The sequence below is a fragment of the Sturnus vulgaris genome, chromosome 2, assembly GCF_052056855.1.
Source record: "Sturnus vulgaris isolate bStuVul1 chromosome 2, bStuVul1.hap1, whole genome shotgun sequence".
Classification (NCBI taxonomy): Eukaryota; Metazoa; Chordata; class Aves; order Passeriformes; family Sturnidae; genus Sturnus; species Sturnus vulgaris.
The window spans coordinates 115900053-115927569 of NC_142244.1; the positions used below are offsets into that span (position 1 = coordinate 115900053).

At 43.5% G+C, this 27517-nt stretch overlaps 1 protein-coding gene across 2 annotated transcripts; it reads right to left on the reverse strand.

Moving 5' to 3' along the window:
* Positions 1 to 6582: 6582 nt before the first annotated feature.
* On the reverse strand, positions 6583 to 26744 carry SH3BGR (SH3 domain binding glutamate rich protein). 2 transcript variants are annotated; one of them, XM_088160476.1, is made up of 6 exons: positions 26316 to 26744; positions 20098 to 20178; positions 13358 to 13534; positions 10230 to 10259; positions 8007 to 8114; positions 6583 to 7067 (listed from the first exon to the last, which is right to left on the reverse strand). In XM_088160476.1, the coding sequence occupies exons 1-5, from the start codon at positions 26526 to 26528 to the stop codon at positions 8049 to 8051; spliced, it is 567 nt and encodes a 188-aa protein (XP_088016602.1). In that variant the 5' UTR covers positions 26529 to 26744; the 3' UTR covers positions 6583 to 7067; positions 8007 to 8048. The 2 variants fall into 2 exon arrangements, with proteins under 2 accessions (XP_088016602.1, XP_088016603.1); XM_088160477.1 differs by having other exon boundaries at positions 6583 to 7063; positions 8003 to 8114.
* Positions 26745 to 27517: the final 773 nt, after the last annotated feature.

The following is a 27517-nucleotide window of genomic DNA, read 5'->3' on the forward strand; positions in this document are numbered from 1 at the left end:
GAATTTGGAAACAAAAAAATCCAGCCCGACAAAGGCAGCAGCCTTTGGGAGTGTGTGACCTTTATGTCTGGCATGTCGCTAAGCCCTGCTGCCAGCCCGGGCACTGCAGGGTCTGTCCCGAACCCAGAGGCTCCATCACCTCCCGGATTATCCCGGCGCGGCTTCCTCGGTGCCCCCGTGGCTCCGCAGGGATCGGGTGTCTGCCAGGATCTCTGATGCTCACTTGGAGCAGACACGGTTCCAGCACACCCCCCTTCAGACAGCAGGCACCAAAATATCTGTTTTTAGCTCTTCCTCTTGGGCAAGAGGTTGATGCTGAGGTTTGGAGTGGTAACAAAGATGGCCATGGGTTAAAAACGCACTGCTAAGAGCAGGAGTGCAGAATAATTTGCTGAGAACATTTATCACCGGCCGAATTCACTCTTTTCAGCTGCCTCTAGCACACTACAGGTCTGGACACACTGAATTTGCTGTCTCTCCTTGCTTTACATCCCACATTCCTCCTGACACATGCAGTACTGCAGTGCACATCTGCCAAAGAGATGTTATTGCTCCTTCCTCTGGACTAAGTTCCTCCCCCAGATTTATGTTTTCTCTATTCCTGAGTATGAAACAACTTCCATTATCCACCATTTCTGGGAATTTCCAATTTTGCTGCTCTCCACAGCCAAGGTCCTGTTGCCTCCTCTCATCAGTGCCAGACCTGGATAAGTGGAATATCTTCAGTGTGGATTTAACCTTTTTGGTCAGGATTCCAACATTGCACAGACCTGCCCCAAAGGAGGTGCTTTGCAATGTGACTGGGTGTCCCCATTACTGCTGAACATAACTCCTCGGGGCATCTACTCATCACATTCCTCTTTGCCACGGCTGCAGCACATTACAGCTCCCCACAGCTTGGAGACAAACCTGTGCACACAAAATTCTGCCTCCTGGGCCAGACCTGGGCCAGTCCTAGGACAGGATCTCAGTTTCTAGCAGAAATTCTTATTAGCCCCCAAAGCAAGTGATGCTGGGACTCCATGCCACCAGATTTTATCTGATATCCGTACTTGGGGATCTTTCACTTCTTTCTGGGCTGCTGTCCTGTTTTCCTCCACACTGGCAATGCTCCTCAACTCCCTGCCAGCTCCCATTCCTTTGGCACAGGCAGCCTGTGCTGGGGCTGATGTTAAACCTCCACCCTTGGAGGTTTTCTCTACCCTGGGCATGTCCCTCCTCCTTCCCCAGAACCTTCCCCTCTCCCAGTGCTGGGAGTCAGCTGGAGGTGTCCTCACCACGACACAGCTGGGTGACTCCCCCTACCCAAATTTCGGCCCTCCAAGAGCTGCTTCCTCCACCTCCTGTATTTGTCTCTGGATGGGCCAGGCTGGCAACTCCCCCAGAACCAGCCTGAGGCTAACCAGAAGCTAATACAATTTTCTTACAGTGATTTATCTGATTAAGGCCACATAGATACCAGTGTACAACCCATTTCAACTGGGTGCAGAAATCCATCATTAAAATCCAGCAAGACTCTAATGTTTATGGAAAAGTACTGGAGCCCACAGAAATCCAATATTCCTGCTCCATCACTGACTGCTGGGAATCACTCACATGCCATGCCATGCAAAAACTGTCACCTCCCCAGCCAGAAGGGTGCTGGAAGAGAATGTGCCTGTTTGATTTATTTATTTAGAGCCTATTGTAGAGGTGCTTCACTTTTGTCAAAATAAAATATTAAACAAACAAAAAGATCCCCGTGGTGAGGGGTAAGGGAAACACAGGCTGGGCTTCAGGAAAGAAGGCAGCTCATGTGCTTGGTGCTGCCTGGAGAGCTCCAGGACTGCAAATTTTATCAGGGTAATGTGATTTTGAAGGCTAAGCTGGGCTCAGCACTGCTCAGCACATGGCTCCAGCTCACTTGCAGCCCCACCAGAGCAGGGGACTGCAAACTGGACCTGGCAGGACAAATGGGATCCAGCCACGATTCCATCCTGGAGTCCAGCAGAGCAGAAACCACCGTGCTTTGACCCCAGCCCCACAGCTCAGGGGATTCCACAGCCATCCTCACCCTCTCTTTGTGTGCTCTGATGTGTCCTGGTACCCACCTTGGAATCATGGAGTCATTTAGGTTGGAAAAAGCCTTTAAGATCCTCGAGCCCAACTGTTCCCCCAGCACTGCCAAGGCCACCACTGACCCACGTCCCCAGGTGCCACATCTGCACGGCTTTTAAATCCCTGCAGGGATGGCGACTCCAGCACTGTGCTGGGCAGCTCGTTCCAGTGCTCAACAACACTTTCCTTGCATAAATTTTTTCCTCAAATCCCATCTAAACTTTTCTGGGTGCAACTTGAGGCCACGTCCTTTTGTCCTGTCCCCTTGTTACCCAGGGGCAGAGCCTGACCCCACCCTCCTGTCAGGGAGCTGTGGAGAGGGAGAAGATCCCTTCTTTGGGATTTGGTTTCTCTTTGATTCACTGAGCTCCACTTTGGTGCTACACAGCTAAGGAGAGGGAAAAAAAAAGTTTTAAAAAAATGTTCTTCTAGGTTCTTGCATTGTTTTGTGCCTCCAGGCTTCTTTTTGTGGGGCTACGTTTTCCTGAGGGATTGCACTGCTGAGGAAGGAGAGGTGCTAACAGCTTTTTTCCACATCTCTCAGCAGAATCCCAGCTAGCTGGCAGGAAGGCACTGTGTGTGACATCTTCCTCGACATATGTAAGGAAGTGGCCTCTGCAGTCTCAGAAATATGCTCCAAACTTCTTCAGTGAAGGAGGAAACACAGGTAAATTCTGTTCTGCTTCAAAATGTCACAGAATCACAGAAGCATCAAGGCTGGAGGAGAACTTCCTGGCCATCCAGTGAGCAAAAAGGAGTGAAAAGTGAACATATTCTCAGCCATTTCTCCTGCAGGCTGCTTGGTGAGAGTTTGGTGAGAAAGCAGTGAAAATACAGAGTGAAGGAGAAGGTTTGATAGCTGTCAGATATCAATATGATGGAGGGGAAAAATTTTTCATTTTTAGAGGGGAATGGACAACTCCAAAACAAATAATCTTATCAAAGGAAGAAGGTGCAGTTATGCTTTCATCTTTTCATCAATGCAATGATACTTTGATTTTATTCCCACAAATTCCCTGCAATATTTTCTCCCTTTCACGGGCAAATTAAGGTGCAAGGAAGTTAACGGGGTAATCTATGGTCAAAAATGGGCTTGGACAAGCTGGTATCAAAACTCAACTTCTCTTAAATGCAGTGACAGAGCAATTCCTCACAAATCAAATATCCTGAAAGAGAAAGGTACAGTGCCTCAAAGAAACTGTAGTCTCTAAAGCAGTCCCAGGTGTTCTGAGAGATTCATCCTTCATCTCTCCACATCTCTCTTTTATCCTTGGAGGTATTTAAAAGTGCAGCTGTGACTCTTAAGGACACTTTTTACTGGTGGTGTTGGCAGTGTTAAGTTTATGGTCAGATTCAGTGATCTCAAGGGTCTTTTCCAACCTAAATGATCCCAAATTCTCAGTGACAGAAAGTCATCACCATGGGTCTCCACACCCGGTTTGGACTCCTGTCCCTTGATTTGTGTCATGCCACTCTGCACCTGGAGTAACCAATGAGTTACTTTCCCCTGAGCTAAATGGAGACAGAAGCTCGTTGGGACGAGTCTCAGCTGAGATTTGTTGCTCCCTCCCCGTGCCTCTTGCTTGGCAATGATGGGAACAAGCATCCTTCAGGATATTTGACATCAAACCTAAAACTCACAATCTGCTTCCTGAAGGAATAACTGCCTTGAGTTCTCAGCTTCCCAGATGATATGTCAAGCATATTTCCAGCCTCCTGAAGCTGTCAGAGGATGCAGACAGACAAACTTATCTCCTTTAATGGGGATATTCTCACATTAAAGAGAAGACTGTAAGCATGTTTTATTACATGGAAGGTGGATGAACAGATATGGTGGCTGGAAAAGTGGCCAGAAACTCTGACTGGTGGCTGGAGCTGCCCTGGCAAAGCTCCTGAACTGTTTAATTTCTCTCCAATGAATGTCACAAAGAGTTTCTTTGGGGAAAATCTCTCACACAGTTTGTAGGCTCAGAATTTCTCTCATCCACGGTCCAAGTTGCCTCCTGGACCTGCCATTCCAGACCCTTTATTAGCAACACAGTAAAGCACCTCATATTTATTTTCCCACAAAACCAGCAATTGACTCACCCTATCCACTCTGTTGCTTTTCATGGTACTGGAAATCACATGAAGTCTTTTACACTTCAGCAGCCTGTGAAACTTGACAATCAATCATCCTGAAATGCCAACAGCCACATCCTATGACATATATGGATCTGTAGGAAGCATAGCTTGAAGCCTTTCTAATTTTAGCTTGTTTCAGGATACGAGAAGTTTCAAGCATCAATCATCCAAGGAAAATGCTTTACATACCAAAGTGTCACCAAAAAAAAAAAAATTAAAAAAAAAAAAAAAAAAAAAATAAAAGTTAAAAAAACCCCAGGCTGCTGGTTTGTGTGTAATTGAGGTGCAGTGGAAGGATTTTGTATCCCTGGATTCCTGAAGCCTGTGGAATGCTGTGTGCTCTGTGTTAATCAGCTGCTGTTGCCTTGTCCCAGTAAAACAGGAATATAAAAATGCAGACAGTATTCCTTCAAGTGCATTTAAGCCAATAGCTCACAAATTTGTGCTACTGATTTTCATTTTGCTGTACTTCAGAAAAGATTTAATTCTTTGCCCAGTTGCACTAAATTACTGCAGAAAGTATTAAGCTTATGTAAGCAGAATTAACATTATGGCTAAAACCACCAAGCAGCAGCTGGCCCCCAGTTTATCCCTGGCATACTCACAGCCTCCTTTTCTCCTGGCAGGAGGGATGACCAGCACATGCTGATCCCAAGGAATGCCCCAAATTTCTGTGCTGGCTGTAGGATCTTCTGCTGTCCCGTTTGCTGTTTCACCCCAGCCACCAGCTGAAGACCAGGGCAGTGTGTCCCTCCCACGTGAGAGGCTTAGCATTCCTCACATTCCCTCCCAGCCTTCCCAGATCAGACCCTCTCCAGAAATCACTGCTCTATTTCTGCCTTAACAAGGATGTGCAAAGCGTGGTGGGTTTTGTCTCAAGCCCAAAACCTGCGGTCCTGCCTGATGTCCTGAGTACATTCAGGGTTTTTGTCCTGGGGGAAAAGTGGGGCTTGTGGTTCATCAGCCACAGGAAGATCAGGCAGCCTGGGAATACATCGAGGCACAGCACACATTGGATTTACCACATTTCCAGCGTGATTAACAGTTCTGTGTTTATACTGCCCACCAAGAGTCCTGCTCAAAAACTCTGCAGCAATGACTGGTGTCCTGATTTGGCTGCTGGTGAGATGGGGAAAATTTCCCCCAGGAAGAGGAATTATCTGCAGGAACATAAGAAATGCTAAAATCAGTGGCTCACCTAACCTGGTATTCAGAAAACTTTTGAAACAGGTTAAATTACTTAGGAATAGCAAATCTGATGTGTTTAAATCCTTTTTCCCCCAGTCCCCATCATCTGTGTTTCCTTGGATTTGGGATGTTGTGGCCACATCCCAGGCTGTAGTATCCATTTATCAGCCTCTTGTTCCTAACAAGCCCTTCCTGGGCCCATTGACATTGTCAGCTTCCATAACATCCTGTGACAACGAATTCCAAAATTTCCTGACTCACTGCATAAAAACATTCTCTCTCTTTTCTCTTTCAAGCAGATCTATTAATTTCATTGTGTCTGCTAATTTTCATTATGGTATTGCAGGATTTTCTGACTCACTGTTGTGCATTCATCTTTATGATTTTTTTGTAGCTGCCTTGGCTTCCTCTCCAAATTGAAGAGTCTTTTCAGCCTCCTCATGGAGCAGCTGTTTCATCCTCTCCAGCTGCCATTTTCTCTGTATTTCTCACATCCCCAGGTCGTCCCTGAGACTAGACTGCACAACCTGTTCAAAATCTCAACACAGCCAGGTTTGTATGGCCACAAAGCCCTGCCATCCTGCTGACAGAGCATTTCCCTGGGTCTTGGCTGCTGCTGCACCTTGAGCTGATGATTTTGGAAGGACATGGAGCTGCTGCAGAGAGCCCAGAGGAGGCAGCAGGATGAGCAGAGGGATGGAGCAGCTCTGCTGGGAGGAAAGGCTGGCACAGCTGGGATTGTTCAGCCTGGAGAGGAGAAGCTTTGGGCTGAGCTCAGGGTGGCCTTGCAGGGCCTGAAGGAGCTGCAGGAACCATGGAGAGAGACAATTGCCAAGGGATGGAGGGACAGCACCCAGGGAATGCAGGGACAGCACCCAGGGAATGGCAGAGAGTAGGTTTAGACGGGAAATTGAGAAGAAATTCTCTATTGTGAAAGGCCCTGGCACAGGGTGCCCAGAGAAGCTGTGGCTGCCCCATCCCTGGAAATGTCCAAGGCCAGGTCGGACGGAGCTCTGAGAAACCTGGGACAGTGGAAACTGGATGATCTTTAAGGTTCCTTCCAACCCAAACCACTCCATGATTTTATGATTCCATGACTTTGTACAGCCCACAACCCTAACGATGGAGAAAACATCTGTGTGCAGAGTTAAATTAATGCTTTTGCAGACAAAGAACAGATACGACAGAAAATAAATTTATTTAAACTGCTGCACAATGGGAATATCAATCGTTTTCAAATGCCAGCTGAGGGAGAAGTGACTCACATGGCTTGTGTACAGGAAGTCTCTTTGCAGTTTTCAGTGCTGAATTTCTTTTCCTCTGCAGACATCACTGCTGTGAGTGCAGTCGGCTGCTGAGGGGCAGCAACGTGTTTGGACATGGAGAGAGACATGGTTCCTGCCCTGGGGAGCTCACAGGCTAAATGTGACACGGACAAAACTATCCCAACACAGAACAATTGACTGAAATACCATCTGTCAGACATGAGATCCATTTTAACTGGAATACCAAATATATATATAAAGGCTACAGGTGGGACAGAGGGGTGTCTGTGTTCTGTTTATGTTTTTATGTTCATACAGGCACAAAAGGTAGTGATGCTTTGCTTGAGAAAGGGATTTTCTTTTCTTTGTTGGGGTGGCTCCAGCTGGTGCTTCCTGAACGAAAACAAAGACAATTCAATTAGAACTCAGCACTTCTGTGATGTTACAGATCTGAACTCGGGACAATGTTGTGATGAATTAATTCCCATGCAACAGATGAACCTGGATTTGGGAGAGGCAGCATGAGAGAAGTGATGGATTTCCTGCCCTGTCGAGGTGCTGGGAAATCCCACCAGCACCTGGTTGGTGAAACCTTTGGCAGCTACCTCAGAGTCTGAGTCAGCTGGGAATCCAGCCCAGGACAGGTCGGACATTGGGGCTTGGAGCAGCCTGGGACAGTGGAAAATGTCCCTGCCCATGGCAGGGGTGGAACTGGATGAGATTTAAGATCCCTTCCAACCCAAACCATTCCATGACTCTATGGATCCTAGAAACAGCACTTTGTGATCAGGAGGAAGGCCCATCACCAGAAGGAAAATCTGCTGGAAATTCCAACTGTCTTACAAGTTTCAGTGCAGGGAAGAAGGGACAGAGGAAGGACAAAACCTGAAAATTAAAATTAGAAATGCTGACAGAATTTGAGCAGTGCTGCTGTGCTCACACACCTGTACAGGACAAACTCTGCCTTCCAGCTGCTTCCTGTTTTGCAGCTTTAAATTTGGCCTATTTTCAGCAATTTTATACTGAGTTGTATTTCTTGTCAGGCTCATCTCTCTTACCAGTATTTTAAGTTTTCAACTAAATTTGAGAGAAGAATTCATGTGAGACATGGAGCTCCTAAAAACTGCAGTGGAAAAGCTGAGTAAGAGAGGAGAGGGAAGAATTCTTATTCCATGTGAAAGACAAACTGCAACAGTTAAATCAACTTTTGAGTCATCAGCTGGGTACTTTGTGCATGGACACTTTGCCTGTCCACATTAATAATTACAAAAATTCCAAGTTTATGTTACCTTAAGAGTATTCAGAAACTCTGCTTGATATCTCAATACTTACCTGAAAACCTGTTCAAGAAATATTGTGTCATAGGGAACTGTACTAAGACTCTTCCTGCTCCTCCACCTCTTCCTTTTCTTCTCCCTCTCCCTGCTTTTCTTCTTCTTCCTTTTTTTTTTTTTAAATAGAAAATATTTATAGTTACCATATAGGAATTGAAAGAAAAAATAAAGTCTTGACATGCAGAGTTCTGCTTTTGCAACTGTTCTATTTCTAGTAAATGCAATATTCTTTGAGATTCAAAAGCAGAATTAATGTATGGAAGTTTTAATCTCAACATGGCAGGGTTGTATTTTGTAGAGTTAATAGACACGTGCTGGAATATAAGAACCCTCTTCTTAGGGAGGTTAGAACACGTGGTTAAGCTGCAAATAGATGCTGAAAATCAAAATGAGAATATGAAATATGTGTAAATATGACTAAATAAGTTTAGTGTTTTTTATTATACACTTTCCTGGAGCAGTAAACAACTAAAGATTCATGGCACAGGAGCTAGACTCCTGAATGATCTAAAAATCATCTGGAATCTGGCCTTGATTCTATCTCAAAAGTTATTATTTCTCTCTTTTATGCAGGAGAAATGACACTATTGAAAGACAACAGCCCTTTGCTTCAATCAACAGCTACATGAAAGCCTGAATTTGTGTAACACAGATAACAATCTCTCTTTATTCTCTTTCTAGAGTAAATGAAGCTCTACTCTGAAAACCAGCTGGAAATTGCTTTGTGGGCTCCTCTGCTCCTCCTTCCAGCGATCTCTTGTCCTAAGGCACTCCCATGTGTGTAAATCAGCTTTATCTCAATCTGCCACCCCTTCACAAACTGCTTAGGCTGCAAAAGTGACGTGAACTTCTTGCTGGCATCATCAAATAACCAATCAAAGAATCAATCATGAGCTTTCAGTCAGGACTGCAGGTCGTACATGAGCAGCACTGACCTTTTGTGCCCACTCAGGCACCTCCTGTCTGTGCAGGAGTCACACCTGAGCTGCTGAAGTGACATTCTCCTTCAATATCTGCTTGGGAATGGAACTGTTGGAATCAGATTCCTCGTTTCAATTGTTATTTCGGGAAAAACATTGCACTAAAAAATCTCTTCTGCAAAACCAGAAATGTAATACAAATATCTGTGGATTAGAAGGTCTTATGCCAAAGGAATATTGCCTCTCTGGGCCTTTTCCCCCCAAGTAAGGATGCCTTTTTAATCTCCTGAGAACAGTGACACAGGGCCAGGAGAGCCCACAGACAAGGCTCATCTTTCAGATATTACCAACTTCCATCCAGGACTCGAGTCAATTAACTTTCACAGGAAAAAAAAAAAAAAAAGTGGTTATTTCTCTTGCTTGAAGCATTAGTTGGTGGTGGCAGGGTACAGCCAACCAGGCTTGATGGCCCTCAGCAGCATCTCCAGGAACCCCTGCACTTTGCTCATGGGTCCAGGAGCTTTAGGGTCAGGAAAACAAATCCTGGGAGGAGCAGCTGGGCTGGGAAAGGGGCTGAGGCTGGAGAAAAGGAGGCTCAGGGGGGACTTTGTGGCTCTGCACAAGTCCCTGCCAGGAGGGGCAGGCAAAGGAGGAGAGGAAATGGCCTCAAATTGCAGCAGGGCAGGCTCAGGGTGGAGATTGGCAAAGAAAATTTCCCTGGCAGAGTGGTCAGGCCTTGGGATGAGCTGCCCAGGGAGGTTTGCAGTCACTGTCTGTGGGAGTGTTCAGGAGCAGGCTGGATGTGGCCCTTGGGGACAGGGTTTGGGGGATGCTGCTGGCACTGGGGTGGCACTGGATGGTCCTGAAGGTTTGGGAAAAGCAGAAAAGTGTTTGAGGATTTGCACCTGGGTCTTACAAATCTCATGAGGGAAATATCTCCTTTATGGGCAGAACTGCCTAAATTGTCAGAACGAGTTTTTCACACTGAAAATGCAATCACAGCATGGTGTCAGTCAGTGATTATCAAAGATAGACTTGCCATGGGAGTCCTTGGCAAATTTTATTGAAGACTCTGTGACAGACAATGTCTCTTCCATTTACAGCTTTTAATGATTAAAGGCCCATCTTTGTTCCCAGTCAATAACACAATGATAGGACCAATAATTATCTCTAGCAGAATACGACTGTGATGTATTTACTTTCATGAATAAGGATTTACCAGCTTTTGAGTGAAGCAAAGGGACTGAAAAGGAATTAAATACACACAAACAAAACAGGATCATAAAATAGGTATACTATACCCCTGTTGCTGCATGTTCTTCCTCGCCTTCCTACAGAAGAGACACAAAAGAAAATGGTAAAAGGAAAAATTAAGGAAAGAATATCAGAAATCAGACAGGGAAAATACAGCAGAAATTAAACACTGAATTAAGAAAAATTATGTGGAATTCACTGGATTCATTTGGAGATAATGTTCTCCAAATTAACTCACAAAACACACACAAGCATAACTTTTATGTTGGAAAAGGACTATGAAATCATTAAATTGAGCTCCCTTCTCCTCAGCTTCTTCCAATCAAAACTGCTTCATTGGCAAGCAAAGATTTGGAGCTGGGTTTTGTTTGCTTGTTCAGGTGGAGTTTTTGTGGATTTTTTTGGTAATTAGCTGATCTACAAAATGAAAGTATAATCAGAATTATAGAGTCTTATCTATGCTATATATCATCATTCAGAATCTGGTGTATGATTCTGTTAAGTGTTGTAGGCTGCAACAGATGCCTTGGCTCATCAGGGAATAAAAAAAATAATACAAGCTGGTTTTAGACTGTAGATTGAGCAGAAGTGATGAGAGAGAGAAAAAAAACCGAAAAAAATGTACAAAGTGAATAGAATTTAATATTAGATCCTGGGCTGGCTACTGGGGAAAAGACCTGATCCTACACAAAATCCCAAAGATAAGAGGCAAATGTCACAGTGCCACACAGAAGGCAGAGGGGTTGATTTGAGTTCTCATGGAATGAGTTAAGGGAGTGAGTTGCAGTGCCAGGATTTAAATATGGCCTGGAATTGCTGAGACAGGATACAGACTTGCATTATAATATGATTTTTGAACATGTTTCTAAAATAATTTTGCCCTGAAGGAAGCCTAATCTGTACTGAAAACTGATTTAACTGGGACACCACTTAAAAAATATTCTAACCTCCAAGCTTAAACCTGAATCAAGATCAGACAGTGAACTACAGAAAATTTATTACCAGCACATCGAGTGACCAGCAGGGTCCATGTGAGCTGGAGCTCAGTCTTCTCTTCAAGAAACTCAAAACCAAAGGGACACACAAAGCAAGAATGGGAGGCACCACGCCCACGTAGACGAAAAGCTGGAGCTTCTGGATTTCTGCACCTCCCAGGAGGAGCAGCAGAAGTTGGAGAGAGCTGCAGCCTCCACACTGAACATCCCCTGAGCACTGCAGGAGCCTCCTGAAACCCGGACCCTCCCTGCAGCCCCGGGGCTGAGACAGCCCCAGCTGGTTCTGTTTTCTGTCCTGTGCTCACTGCCCGAGGCTGAGGGAACTTTACCTCGCCAAGACTCTTCCAGGATTTTTCCACAGTGCTGACATTTCTCCTGGGAAGTCACTGGAGAAAAGCTGGTTTGGTTAAACCCCCCAAAAGGCAGTCATTTTTGAGATGGTTTGAAGCTAAATAAGGCCAAAATTCTAGTGCTAAATTCCCACTGGCATATTAATTCAGCCATAGAACATAAAACTTCCATCTTTCAAATTTTTGTGTTGAAAATACTTTTATCCTTTAGGACTTAACATCCAGTGGAGATACTTTGATGGCAATCTGGCAGTCTTTGAGTGTATTTACTTTCATAAAACCCTGCTCAGGTAAGGAAGTGGTATTTTTACTTTCTTTTAGAAGCACAAAATGAGATAGAGAGGCAAAAGGTGGAATTCATCTCACTGTAGCTGCCTCAGAGTTGCTCTTCTCATCTAACCCCATCCTCTGTGTGCTGTTCTGGAGTGAGTGAGAATAGCAGAATTCCTACAGAATGATTCATGCCATCCCAACAGAAGTGATAATTGGGATGAACTATAGCAAAGCAGGCAGATGCCACTGAAGGATTTGTCCTGGGTGACATGGGAAGTGGGTGGAACAGGGCAAAAAGCGTTTTCTGTGCTCTCTCCTCTGCCTCTCCCCTCCCTGAAAAACTGCAAAGAAATCTATTTTTCACTTTTAGCTCCAATCCTTTCTGTGAGAAGTGGAGCAAGGTGCTGGTTGTATAGGAGTGGTACTGCATGATGTCAGTGCTAAACCTCTCCTACACAGCTGCCTGACACATTTGCAGACAAAATCCAGCATTCTGCTCTCATTTGGGAAACATTAAAGCAGAATTCCAGCCATAATGGCAAGGCACTCAAGCCAGGCAGCAGTTTTGGCTCTTCTTATGAGCCAAAAAAAGGAGTTTGATGGCACTCACCTGCATGCTGAAATTCAGAGCAACAGGAAAAGTGCTTGGATATAATTTTCCTTAAGGAGGAATTTTGTTCCCACAGAGGACTGTATCTCCTCATCACTGTTTTGAAATGATGAGTGAGACTTCCCAGGGGCTGACATGTACATGAGGGTGTGTAAAAGGGGCTTTTCCAGCCTAACAGTGACCAAATCAGTCACTATTAAAAAGGGCCATGAGGGGAGGCTACAGAGAGGTGTTCGCTCTGGAGAAATATTGCAGCTAGATAAAAAAACCCCAAATTCCATTTGGTCTGGCCTTTGATGTAAGAGATGATGCATTTGTGCTGGATATTCCCCAGGGGCCATCTGATCTCCAAACACAGAAGAACCTGACATGCAGCAGCAGGCCTGACTCCCTGGGAAGAGTCAGCATCCAAAAAAAAACCCATCCTTAAAGGACAACCTGAGCTGCAGTTTGGGATCTGTAAGACCAGAGCAGGAGCAGACAGAAAGGAAAACACTGGCCTCTGTTTCTGCACTGCCCAGGGATCCTGCAAGGGCTGGAGAAGTCACTGTCACATCTGCAGCAATCATTTACAACCAGATTTACGAGCACTGCACATGCTGGCTGTTGAGAGCAACAATTTTTTTTTCACACAGGCAGGACTCAGATGTCTAGTCCTAAATTATCCTCCATAACTAGACTCTGGCTCCCAATGACCATCAAGATAAAATAAAAAGCTTGTGGTAACAAGTGGCAAAGGGCAGCTGCTGTTATTTAAGAATCAGAACAAAGTTCCCTGGAGTTTTATCCAGGTTTCATATCATCCTGATATAAAAAAAAAAAAAAAACATCCAAGAGACACTCTGAAATCAGTCACCCTGGGGCACACCAGGAGGGCTTGTGGGTTCATGTTCCATGTGCTTAGCACAGGTAAAACCCTCAGATCAAAAAGAGAAAGGAAAAGTTACCTGTTGACCTTCTGGTGGTGTCTGGTCAGACTGGGCCTCTTCAGGAGCCCCTTCACCTTCTTTATCTTCTGTGTGTGCCTCAGTTTCACTCGTGCCATCAGATTTTTCATCCTTGGAATCAGATTTATCTTCTGTGGCTTCTGATTTCTCCTCTGTGGTATCAGACTTTTCAGTCTCCTGGCAGCAAAGGGTAAGTCATGATAAGCTTCAGGGTATATAATCAACAATTCATTTCTATAAAATTCTTGAGTTTCTTAGTTTGGGAAAGTGTTTTTCTATTTTTGCTTCAGCTCTCAAATGAAAATACCCCCTTTTAAGGTGTATTTCTCCTGTGAAAAGAACATTTGCTGGCATGTAGACCAGGTGGGGTTTGTGTGGGGAAAACATGAATTCAAGCACTTCACAGCATAGCAGATTCTCTAACCTTCCTCTGGAAAGTTCAGTAGAAACCAAAGTTCACCCTAATGGCACATTTGAGCTTCAGGGGAAAAAAAAAAAAAAAAAACAACAAAAAACCACACATTTTCCACCAGCATGAATTCCAATTAAGCATCATCCAGAAGCTCCAGGAAACAGAAGTAATAAAGGATTTCACATTTAGTCTCTTAGCCTTCTTGCTTGAAAACATCAGGAAACTCTTCCCACATCTGTCAACCAAGTCCATTTATTCCAGCACCATGGCTCGCTTATGCGAGCGCCTCCTGGGAGGTTCTTTATTTGACAAATATCCTGGTGTCCTTTCAGCCAGGTGGCTGTGAAAGGTCACAGTGGCTCCCACACTGTGTCAGATAAAAGGAGGCCTCGAGTGGAACAGCAGAAATATGATGAAATGCAAGAGCATGAAGTGCAAAGGCACCTTATTTGGGACGAGCAGTTCTGGGTCAGAGATTAGAAAGTGGTTTTAACTATTGCACTTTAGGAGCTTGTTAGCCAACGATCATCAAGGAAGAAAAAGATGGATGTATTTAAATTAGCATGGGATAACTGAGCCATGAGCGTGATGTGACAATGGAAGGTAAAAAATGTGATCCTCAGATGCATGAGGTGAGGCAAAACCTCCTCTGGATTGCTCTGTGCCATCCCAGTCACTCAGACTCAAGAAAGAGAAACCCAGACTGGAACAGGTGCAGAGAGGGCTACAGGAACATCTGAGGGAGTGGAGAGCCTGTCTTATGAAAGGGTGACAAAAAAAGCTTCATTGCTTTAATCTATTGACAGTGCTGCTGTGAGGGGATATGATGGCACTCCCAAAATAGATCAGAGTAAACATCAGACAGGGATAAGATAAGGAAGAGTGCTGAGGGAGATGCAAAATGAGTACAAATTGGCTGTGAAGAAAAATTCTAATCATCATCAGTGGGAGACTTGGGAAAAGATTTATAGTAGAGAAGCTGAGGTAAAAGACCTTATTCATTAAAAGGAAATTTGACCCCTTCTGAGAGGTGTTACCTGGGGTGGGTTCCTCTGGCACTCAGGGAAGGTCCTGCCCTGGGTCATCCCGAGTCCCACACGCTTTGGGAAGAGCAGCACATCCCTGAGAGGAGACAAACTCCTTCCCCACCCCTGTGACCAAGCCCTTCCAGCTCAGCCACCTGCTTGGTTTGGGGTTTGCTGCTTTTCCATAATTTCATTTGTCTCATCAGTTAAACAGAAGGCCTCAGTCACGTCCCCTGTGCTTTAAACTTCACGAGTTCTCCTGCAGTGTCCCCATGATGATTTCCTCAGCCAGTGCACTCATTCTGCAGAACAGGCCATGTCTGGCTGGCTTTTATCCCCAGAGCTGACTGGCTGCCTTAGGGACCTTTGTCCCAAGATGTGCTGTGGGACATAAGAGATGTCCTCCTGCTGACAAGCTCTGCTGGATGGGGACAGAAATGATAGAAAGGGGCTTAGGAATGTTAGGAAGCAGATATCACAGCAGTTTGATGTTTTGGCTGAAACTTGACTTCCTGTAAGGCTTGGTGCTTTTTGGCAATTTTCTCCTGAATCGTGGAAAGTCAGTTTTATATCTAAAGTTACTTGCAGTGCAAAGAGAGTGGGCACAAAGGTCCCCGAGTTCTCCTTCCTCTGGAACTGGAGCAGGAGCTGATCAAGATGAAAGCTTTAAAAAGCAAAACGTTTCTACCTCACACCAGTTTCACTCTCACACAGCTGCACAAGTGTTTCTGCCAGCACGTGGGGGATGCTCGAGGAGAGGAATGAGCAGCTGGAGGGAGCAGAAGGAGCCAGAGGAAGGAGGAGGGAGAAAAGACAATTTCTTTTTCTGGCAATATCTCATTTCAAGTGCACATACAACTGTGGGCTCACTGCACTCTGATGCTGGTGGCATTGTTATTAAAAACAGATCTACAGAGACATTTGTTTGGCTTGGCTTATTGTTTACTTTTCTCCCAGAAGCCAAAAAATATTTGAAGATTAAAATATGTAGTAATACAAATATACATTGAAATTCTCTTGTGCAACCTTGTGATAATACATTATTTCCTTAAGGAAGTGGCAACTTCTTACAGATACTTTCTTTGCAGAAGTTCCTCAAACTGAAAGGGCAGCGTTAGTGAAAATTAAATTAATTGAACCTCTGACCATGATTTGGGTTGGAAAGGACCCTAAAGATCATCTCATTCCAACCTCCTTGCCATGGGCAGGGACACCCTCCACTAGACCTGGTTGTTCAGAGCCCCATTCAGCCTGATCTTGAAATTGGTTAAATATTTATTTTCAGCACAAATATGAAAATTTAATTAAAATCCATGCACTCAGTATTGTTGCCTGGGACAAAAAATGTATAAGAACCATAGAAAGCATCCTAATTAAAATGACCCTATTGTGTGAATCCATCCCAGATGAATCACATAACCTAGATCATAAGGCACAAAAAAGAGTTGTAGCTGAAAGAGCTAAACTCTAGAAGCAGCATGTTATCAGCCAGAACACACACACACACAGAGTTCTTGTTAATTATATGGAGAACTCTGACATTCAGAATATCATTGCTACACTGGCTCTCCATAGAAACACAGAATTTAATTTTCAACTAATTCAAAATGAAGTACCATTTCTAAAGATTGGCTGACAGGTCATCTTGTCTTTAAATAAAATCCACAGAGCACAAATTTGTAATTCAAAGCAGATTTAGGAGAAGCCTTCTTCCACTAAATTAAGCTTGAGTATCTACAGATTTCGGGATATCAAGATTCTGGATATTAAGATCAAGAATAGAGGGATTAAGGCTTCAAGTATGCACAATATTTGAAAACAGCTCCTCTGTAAATCACTGAGTTCACTGAGTCAGACTAAGCATAAAAGTGGTGCCAGTTTTAAAAAAATGTACCCAACTTTTCAGGCAGCTGAGACTGACACACCTTACCCCAAACATACAAATTACAGATTATAGCTCAGATCTACACATGTATCCTATTGGGACATCACTACTCAGGCCACTTGTCCAAGATTAAACAGCATCTCTCAGAAATCTATCACAAATTTGAGTGATCTCTGGATCAGGCATAAGGCACAGCTGCCCTGAAATCCCAGCCTGCCCTGAATCATGTTTGGAACTAATCTAGACCAGGTATTCCTCCAGGTGAGGAGGTATTTGGTATGAACAGATTAAATTACTGATTAACACAAGCACTGCATCTGCTGCTTCTCTCAGGCACAGAAAACTGTTCTGCTCAGCTCTGCAAATGATGCTTTAGAAAATACAAAAACCATTGTGGTGAGGAGGCAACAGGAGAGAGGATGATGTGAGCTATAACAGACCCTCGCTGAAGCACCACAAATATGAATTGGTTTCCTGTAAAGTCACTGAATTTATGGGCACACTGCACCCTTTAAGGCAATAGATGTACTTAGTATGATAAAATCACAGAATGAGAGAACCACAGAATTATTTGGGTTGAAAGGGACCATGAAGATCACCTTGTTCCATGGACAGGGACACCTTCCACTATCCCAGGGTGCTCAGAGATCCAGCAAACCTGGCCTTGGATACTTCCAGGGATGGAGGAGCCACAGATTCCCTGGGAAACTTTTCCTAGGGCAAAACTACCCTCACAGGAAGGAATGCCCTCATAATATCTAATCTAATCTAATCTAATCTAATCTAATCTAATCTAATCTAATCTAATCTAATCTACCCGTCTTCAGATTGAAACCATTCCCCCTTGTCCTGCCCCTCCATCCCTTGGCAATTGTCTCTCTCCATGGTTCCTGCAGCTCCTTCAGGCCCTGCAAGGCCACCCTGAGCTCAGCCCAAAGCTTCTCCTCTCCAGGCTGAACAATCCCAGCTGTGCCAGCCTTTCCTCCCAGCAGAGCTGCTCCATCCCTCTGCTCATCCTGCTGCCTCCTCTGGGCTCTCTGCAGCAGCTCCAGCTCCTCCCCAAGCTGGGGCAGGGCTGGATGAAACACTCATCATATAGAATATACTCATATATAACAACAACAAGAGAATTTGCAGAACTGAATGTGTATTTTGCACTCAGCAATGGTAATGAATTGGCAATAAATTTAGCTACAGGTATTTTGTTGGGAAGTTAAAATTTGTTGAGGGATCCCCAAAAGGTTCATCTGCTTCCTCAGATGGAAGGAAATAAATTAAAACAGTCCTGGTCAGGATGCTGTTGGATTGTGCTGTGAAACAAGATTATGGCCATTAAAGAACTTCTCTAGTCTTGGTACAGTATGAGACAAAAGATGGATGGAAAAAGAAATAGAATGTTGCAAGACAAGAGTATCAAACAGGTATCAGCTTTATATTAATCTTTGTCATGTCTCAGCATGAGAAAAATCCCTAGAAAGCAAATGCTTACAGCCTTGTGGTGATACCATGCTTTATAGTTTGCTTCTTCATTCCAGAAAAAAAAAAAAACAACACAATTTTTAAGAAGGGATTAATAGGAAACCTTGCCATATGTGTCATCATCACCATCTATTCCACACCTGACTTATAATTCCAGATTTATGCTGCTGGAAGTCAGTGTCATGAGCCATCCATTGTGCTTATCTGAGGTGGAGTTGACACAGGATGAGGGGGAAGCAGAGGCAGAAGCAGAGCAGGAGAGTTCTTTGCTTGACAAAGGCAGCCTCTCCTGCACTGAAGATGCTGAGAAACATCTCTGCAAGAAGTGTGTGTGTCTCTGGCAAACAGGAGTAGACTCTGAAAGGGAGACTAACAAAATTCCACATTTCACAGAGACTTTACAAACACTCTCACTTATTTGCACTCTCTGGACTGAAGCCACCACCAAGGCAGCAGTTAATCACTGTGAACAAGGCTTGCCTGCCACCAATGGCACTGACAAACAAATCTGCCCAGCAGAATGTACCAAACATATTATTTTCAACATTTCCAAGGTTGTCACAAAGTAGAAACTGTAATAGCATCTGCTTACAGCTGGGAATAAATGAATTCTAAAAAATTGTAACTCTGCTTCATAGATATGGGATCTACCAAGACCTTGCATGAAGAAGCAGATAATCTGAGGAGTGGGAAGGTGGGAAAATGCAATTTTCTTTAACTCACTGATTCTCCACACATCTTTTATAATAATTGTAATATGCAATACCTACAGTCCTTTAAGCCTTTCATGGCTTTGTGGATGTTAATTAAATGAATTCTCACAAGACCCTTGTGAGGTAGAGAAATCATTTTTATTTCCCTGGGTGGGAGATGGCACAGCTAAAGCAGAAAGTTTAAATCACTCTCCTTATCACATAGGGACCCAGTGTCTAAGACATTTATAACAACTGGGGCTCTCCCCTGGGTGTGTTTTCAGCTGTGGCTCTCAAAGCACTTAGCAAAGGCTCCTTTTGTTTTTTTTCCCTCTGCTTTTACAGAGGAGAATAAAGAGATACTGCCAACGGTGTTCCACTCAAAGCTGCTGCAGAGCTGGACCAAAGGCAGAGCTGCACCAAGGCAGTTCCTCAGCCAGGTCACCACAATGCAGCAGAGTTCTCCTGTCACTCTGGCACATCACTCTCCTGATTAATTTCTTTTGTTGGCTCACCCACGTTAAAGATGGCAACATTTTATTACCTAACATGAGCTCAGGATAGCAGAGCTGTAATGCTCACAGTTATAAAACTTCTAATTAGAAGATTCCAATAAAGAAAAAACATGTTGGTTTCTGTAAAAACAACACGAGGTAAAAATGGGGGGGGGGGGGGAAACCTCAAAATAAAATGTTTTGCTTTTGCCAGAAATGTACTAAAACACTGTCAAAATATGATGGAGAACCACAGGCAGACTTGCCAAAGGGACTTGGTGAAGGGCTGGGTGAGCCTTTTTCTCCTCCAGGCAGAGGGAGACAGGTCCATGGTGCCAGGGAAGGATGGGATGGGTCTGATCCCAGCCCTGCTGTTGGGGTCAGGACTATCCCTGTTCACTGTGGTCAGGAGCAAGAAAAGGATTCTTGTAACCAGCACAACCCAGAGATTGTGTGAGGGAGTCTGCATCATTCAAAAGCTGAACATAGTAAAACTGCTTTGTGTCAACAACAACAACAAACCCATCAGCTGGAGCCATGGTAACAAGCCTGCAGTGAAAGTAGGCAAGAAAGAAGTATTTTCTAGTATTTACTGAACCAGCCACTTTTTTTCCCCCTAAAGAACACTTTGCTGCTCCAACATCTAATGTATTGCTTGTCACTGCCTCTTATGTGACATGCTGAGTCACTGCCTATGTTCATCTTTTATTAAAATCAAATAAATGATCCCCAAGGAATGACAGAAGTGCATACCTTTGTGCCTGGAGGAGGTGCAAGGCCCAGGAACGAATAAATAATATTTTCTTCCTTAGCAGAGAAAAAGGATTCAAAATCCTAAGAAAGGAACAAACAAACAAAAGAGAATTGGTGTCAAAAATCAAACAAAAAGCACAGGAGGAAGAAACCAGCCAGGGCAAATCCTACATTGATGAGAATGACCATGCATTTGTACAATTGTCTGCATCACCTGAGCCCCAGGAAGAAAACACAGATAAAGGGAGTTTCATACAGGGTGGCAAAATGAATAAATGAGCAAATCTCTCCAGAGCCTTACACTTTAATTATATCCATCCATGGCAGAATCAGATAAAATTGTCTCACTTTAACGTGCCTCGGCTGTACATTCTGAGGCAAAGCTATTCCCTTTAAATGTTAAAATAAAATTTGCTGCGAGTAAGGACATGAAATAGGCCCTCAAAACCCTGGAACTTTTTTATGGCAAATTAAAGGCAACAGTCAACATGATAGCTCAAGTGAAATGGTAACAAGGAAACTTTATCTTGGAGAAAGGCAGTCTGATTAGAAAATGATGTTATTTTCAGATGAACTTAGCAAAGGGTTGTGCTGTTTTCTCTGATATCCATGTACCAGCCAAAACGTCTTGTCCACTGGTGAGATGAAATTATAAATCATTACATTAAACACCTGTTTTCAGTGGAAATGGAACTGAGAAGACCAGGGATGCCTCCTATCCTGCCAGCTACAGCCTGCTTACTCTTTACTGCTTTCACCTGTACAACACTCCTGTCAGTTAAGGAAGTTTTGTTATCACTATTTTGGTTATTGGGAAGTTCATGGCTCACATCTTACACAGGTAAAAATCAACAAATTTAAGTTCCAGCAAAATCTCCAGTCAGAAATGACTGAGAATCACACCCAGCTCTGAGACAGGGGACTGAACATGTCCTGCTGAGTCCTACACTAGTGCCTTGATCATGTTATCATCCTTCCTCTAATCCCAAATAACTCCAAGAATAGAAGCCTGTAAATAATAAGGTGCTGAGTCATCCTTGAGACTTATTTGTAAAGCTGGGTTAGGACCCGAGTTGTTTTATTGAACTGTTTTAGTATTTCCAGAGTATAAATTATTGGAAAGGCTGGAGTGGATTGTTTTGAAGTCACCTTAATGCCAACAAGAGTGGAATTGATGACATTTCAGTGCACTTTGGAAGAGCTTTATAGACATGACAAATGGCAGCTCATTTCACTGATTTATCTGAGGGACAGAGTGGCTCCAGGCCACCCATTTCTTGGATCATCTTCTCCTCCAACCCAGGCAGTGTCTACATCTGGCTCATGGATTTAGGAGTAGTGCAGCAAACAAGAAAATGAGAATTTTCTGCAATTTGAAGGGCTGGAATTTGGCATTGCCATGTTTGGTAAACACAGAAAACCTGTGCCCTCCTGCACATCACATGCTCATAAAGCAGCCTGAGCAAACCATGGCATGACTTGGCAAGAGCTGGGGAACAAAGAGAAGAAAACAACAAGGAAAGGTCATGAAGCGGACTTGATGTTTTATATGACTTCTTGAGGAAAATTAGCCTATGGCAAATGTACTAAAACTCTCCAGAAACACAAAGCCTTGTAGATAATCAGGCCTGAGGACACAAGTAAAATGAATGACCAGACAACTCCTTATCAGAAATGGGTATAATATTCTATGATATCAGGTGCTCCTTGGCAACAGGGAGTGGGCAATGACATCCCACAGTAAATGGAAGGTCACTTATTTCCTCACACTTTGGAGGAAGCTATCATGTATTAAATAGGAGATAAATGAATGCTCACAGTGATCATAGAATAGTTTTTCTATGGTGTATTTGCACCCATGCTTTACTAATGGTGACTTGTTCACATCTCCACTAGCTGAATGACTAAAGAAAACTGCTCCCAAGGCAGGCAGTAAGAAAAATAAGCAGGAACAATTTATTTCAGGTAAGCAATTATATTTTATCTGTATGAAAAGACACAAATGGTCTAAGTGGTGCCATTTGTCAATTGGACATGAGCAGAAAATTCTTCCCCCAGTGCTTGGTACAGCACCAGGTCAGAGCACACAGACAGGGCATGGAAATGCTTAGAGTCTTTTGCAATTCAGGTGGCCAAAGACCCTGGCAATATAAGCTACCTTTAAAAGCTACCCTGCTCTGAGTAGCAGGCTGGACTACAAACCTCCAGAGGTCCCTATACTTCCATAAATTTGACTTTAGCAGTTAAATAAATGATAGAATAATAAAATAGCCTGAGCTGGAACAGGACCATAGAGATCTTCTAATTCCAACCTGGGCAGGGACACCTTCCACTGTCCCAGGCTGATCCAAGCCCCAATGTCCCACCTGGTCTTGGACACTTCCAGGGATGGAGCAGCCAAAACTTCTCTGGGCACCCTGTGCCAGGGCCTCAGCATTCTCACAAGTAAGAATTTCATCTTAATATCTAATCTAAACCCACTCTCTGGCAGTGGGAGCCATTCCCTGGGTGCTGTCCCTCCATTCCCTGGGTGCTGTCCCTCCATCCCTTGGCAATTGTCTCTCTCCATGGTTCCTGCAGCTCCTTCAGGCCCTGCAAGGCCACCCTGAGCTCAGCCCAAAGCTTCTCCTCTCCAGGCTGAACAATCCCAGCTGTGCCAGCCTTTCCTCCCAGCAGAGCTGCTCCATCCCTCTGCTCATCCTGCTGCCTCCTCTGGGCTCTCTGCAGCAGCTCCAGCTCCTCCCCAAGCTGGGACAGGGCTGGGGCAGCTCTGCAGGTGGGGTCACACCTGAGCACAGGGACAGCATCCCCCCCTCACCTCTGCCCACACTGCTTTGGATGCAGCTGAGGACACAGTTGGTTTCTGGGCTGCAAATGCACATTCCAACATCAAATAAAAGTCTTACCTAATCATTCAGAGATGTTTTTTAAAGTACCTACAAGGGTACTTTATTCTATAGATTTCAGTTTACAGAAGAAAGCAGAGATTTCAGCTTACAAAGACAAACAGAAATTTCCCTTTCATTTCTTTCCGAATTTTCTAAGGGTTTTTGTTAAGCAAAAGCAAAGACAAGAGCAACTGAGTGCTCAATATATTTAGCAAGTGACACAGATGTAGACGTCTGTCTAGACATGAGCAAAGAAGCAGCTTAAGAAAAAGATCAAATAAGGACATAATTGCCAGCACTGATGGATTAGAATGGATACTTGAAATTGGTGCTGTAGCCAGGCATACAAAATGAATCAATTTCTAATCTATTTCTTCAAGTGGCAATACCAAAGATCTGGGAGAAAAATAAGATCTGAGCTATTTTATCAGACAGCTTTAAGCTTCTCTGACCTCGTGGAAATGCTGCTTCCAGGAAGTGTATCTTTATAAAAATCCATCTATAAGAAACCTCCACTTTACAGTACAAGCTGTGGAGTGGAGCAGCTCTTCATGGTCACCCAGAAAATGAAGATACTTTTATGTATCAGCAGAGAATCAGATGTGCACAGGGGCTGACTTTACTTTCTGCTTATGTCATTCTATCCTAGCACAAACAGAAGACTCCTCACCTGTCCCCAGAACCCCCTTTCCTTTCCACCACTCCAAAAATTTCACTGAACTTCAGAGGAGGACGTTGGACAAGGTCCCAAAGGACCATTCCTCCAAGGCAGGAATCATTGCATCACTATGATCCACCTTTAATGAGATAATCTCCTGAAAACCACATATTTTCTGATGTCTGACTTGAACTTTCTTTGCTGCATTTTCTTCTCATACAGCTCATCCCACCTCCAGTGGATGTGAAGCAGAATACATTTCCAAAATCCTAGATAATTCAGGTGGAAAGAAACCTCAGGAGACCACCTGGACCAACCTCCAGCTCAAAGCAGGGTCAATACTGAATTCAGACCAATAATTTGCTTTTTGCCACAGCCCTTAAAATAGTTGAAGGTTGTCATGTCTCTCTCCAAACCCCTCTTTCTCAGGTAAAGGAAAGAAATATTTAATCTTGACTTTTTATCTCCCAAGGTCAGATCTCTCAGGCCATCATGATGTAATGTGTACACACATGCACCATGTGTGAATGGGCAGCAAACATGGATAAGAACAACTGATAAGACCATTGATAAGAAGGGAAACGTGGGAAAAGAGTTATCCCAGAAAGAAGAATGGGGAAAAATTAAATGTAATAGATTTGAGCTAAAAAAACCAAACAAACAAAAGAAAAAGTACTAACTGTGAACAAAGAAAATGAGCAGGAAGGAGAATGGGAAGACATCTTACAAAAAAAGAGATAAAGGTGTAAAGAGCTTGACTTGTTTAGCCCAGCAAAATGAAGACTAACAGAGGATAGGATTCCCATTTACAAATATACTGGATTGGAGCTGTTGAAGCTAAAAGGTGATTTGGGCAGAGCAGGAGATGGATATGAACTGTCTACATTTAGCCAGGCTACAAATTCAAAGGTTTTTAGGTGCCACAAGAATGAGGCCCTTAAAAACTGATGAGAGCAATATATTTTAAAAGGATTTTCATGAATTCAAGATACTGCACTGGAGCCTTGCAATCCTCAGGGATATTTTTAATAAAATGGCTGAGGCCAAAGGAATGGGACAGAGGAAGATGTATCAGATAAACATTAACCAGCCTAAAACAATTCAGGATTTCAGAGCAATGGCTCTGCTGGGCCTGCACAGGCTGTGCAGGAAAGCAGAATGCAAATCCCCAGGGTTTTCTTGTAGAATATGTCACTTGGGAGGATTTTGCAGCAGTCGGCAGCCCCTGGCCATGTTCTCAGCCCACATCACACTCCCTGTGCAGCTCCCTCGAGGCAGCTTCCCCTGGGGAGAAGGGTAAGGCTCATGCACTGATATGGATCTCATTACCTTATTTATTTGGAAATAATGATGCTATAAATTAGTCTTTGTTATGCACCAACTGGGATCATTAGCTCTGAGCTTTGAGAGCTGGGTATATTAGAATTCTGGAGACTTTTAGACTAACTGTAAATTTGATTCAGTTTTTAAATCAGTAGCTGCAACTCCTTTCCCCATGGAGGTGTTTTTGCAAAGGACTATTTCTTCACTTGAATTTGTTTCAAGATGTAGATTACTTGGCTTCCTAAAATCGCTTCAGATATGGAGTAAAAACTGTGTATTTATCATTTACTGTCAAGACTGACCAGTTGCAACACTTTATAAGGCACTTACTCTTTAATTTCTTATATAACTTCTTCAGGGAAGGTCAGAAATATTTATTGGAGCACAGACTGCCACAAAACCCAGAGTAAGATATATCAAATTATACTTCTTATTGGATGCTGAAAATGCACATGAACTCCAACACAACAACTTCTCTTTCAGGAATTGTATAAGAAAACGAGGAAACAGCTGCACTCCAATATTCATATTATCAACTTGTGCTCTGAGAACACCAATGTTAATTCTGAAGACTGAGTGGCATGAAAATCCCTGTTCCCCCAGTACAACCTTGTAGAAGTTCACACTGGATTTGTGCAGTAACTCCAAACCAGGCTCACTGTGTGCCCTGCATTCCAGAGCTCTTTGCAGGTTCATTCCAGCCATCAGACCTCAGCACTTTCCAAACTGGGCATTTCCACCCAGACTATGAGAAAATAAAAGGTCTCAGATTATCTCTTTTGATTCACAGTCCTAATATTCACACTGGCACATTATTATCTTTCTCTGCTTTGAACAAACTGTCTTGAGAGAAAGAACCTGTTACAAGCACATATGAAAATATAAAAGCATCTGATTGCTGTTATGAAAAGTTGGATGAATAAGCAATATAAAGCAAATAATTCAGGCACATTCTAGAACTATTCCAGTAAACAAAGATTCCTATTTATTTGTATAATATAAAGATTCATATTCCCAGCCTCTGGTACCTCAGATATCTACTTGACGTCCTTGAAGCCCAGATAATTCCAAACAAACAAAATACCAACACGCTCCATCAAAATTAACTGAAACTTCAAGAAGTTTCTCCAGCAGCCAGTTTTCCCTCCATGCATATTTTGCTCTCAAAAATAAATAATCTGTTTCATTGCTTTTCTGTGCTTAAAGAATGTTTTCTGAGAATTGTTCCTTCACAGTGAATCTCAAATTGCTTTAAGGCGTTTCTTTGGTGCTTCCTATTAATGGAAAAGAGTCCCTTTCTGTGAGAAACCACCCTCTGAAGAGATGTAAATTACCAAACAGTTTCTTACCCCACAGTACCGCTCCTCATTGAAGATCTGTGGAGGCAGGGGAATTCCATTCTGAGGCTTTTTTTCACCTGGGACATTCTCTCTCATCCATTTCCTATTGTCCTCATCTCCTGCTATGTCCATTTGTTGAAAGTCGATCTTGTTGGCCTCTAAAAAGCCCACAACTTCTTGTTGTTTCTTTTTTATCTGGGTAGGAAAGAGGGAAAACAACATTCCTCCTTGAAAAAGAAAATGGTTTTCTAAAAACAACTGCTATTACAAGAACTCAGGCAAGTTTGTCAAGTTTACGGAATCTTTTAGGGTAGAAAAGACTCCAAGATCATTGAGTCCAGATGTCCAATCTTCACCTTGTCCCCAGCCCAGAGCACTGAGTGCCACATCCAGACCTTCCTTGGACACCTCCAGGGATGGGCACTCCAAACCTCCCTGGCAGCCTGTTCCAATTCTTGACAACCCTTTCCATGAAAAAATTCTTCCTAAAAGTTGGAAGCTCCTGAATTTGGATTCACTTCTCCAGTAGCCCTCAAACTTTTTGAAGCTGAGATTCAACACTTTCTGTCAGCACCCAGAGTGCTGCCACTACATCCCTCCCACCACACACCCATCCCCCAGCTTCCTTCTTTCCTCCCTGGATGCAGTGACAACTCCAGCTAAGAAATGAGGCTCAGCAGGAAGCCTCCTACTGCGTTCCCAGATCTGGGAATGTGGTCTACAGATACCTATGGTGATCCTGCCTGAAGTCAGTAAAGGTCTGAAAATGTTCATATTTCCTTCAGCATGTTGCAGCCTCCTTCTTCCCACCCATCACACGTGACACTCTGCTTTCTGTGAGCCACATTTCTCTCTGTTCTTTAATGCTAGGCATAAATAAATTTCACAGAATCAGAATCACATAATAGTTGGGAATGGAAGGGATCTTCCAGGTAGGTTTGGGATGTCTCCAGAGAAGGAAACTCCACATCCTCCCTGGGTGGCTGTTCCAGAGCTCTGCTACCCTCAGTGTAAAGAAGTTCTTCCTCATGTGGAGGTGGAACTTCATGTGTTTTAGTTTACAGCCATTGCTCCTTGAGATATAATATATAAATATGAGTTAAGGCTCAAGAAAATCCAGCACAGCTGAACTCCTGTGCTTAAATAAATCCCCCATTACACAATGACATTCCAGCTGGACCACAAAGAACGTGTTACATACAAATAAAGCT

What these genes read in the sequence shown, in the direction of transcription:
- SH3BGR (XM_088160476.1), bottom strand. Translation starts at nt 26,528, where the DNA reads ATGTTGTTTTCCCTCTTTCCTACCCAGATAAAAAAGAAACAACAAGAA. An exon ending in ATGAGGAGCGGTACTGTGGG is followed by an intron (nt 20,179 to 26,315) that starts GTAAGAAACTGT and finishes TTCCTTTCTTAG; the next exon opens with GATTTTGAATCCTTTTTCTC. An exon ending in CACCTCCTCCAGGCACAAAG is followed by an intron (nt 13,535 to 20,097) that starts GTATGCACTTCT and finishes CTTTGCTGCCAG; the next exon opens with GAGACTGAAAAGTCTGATAC.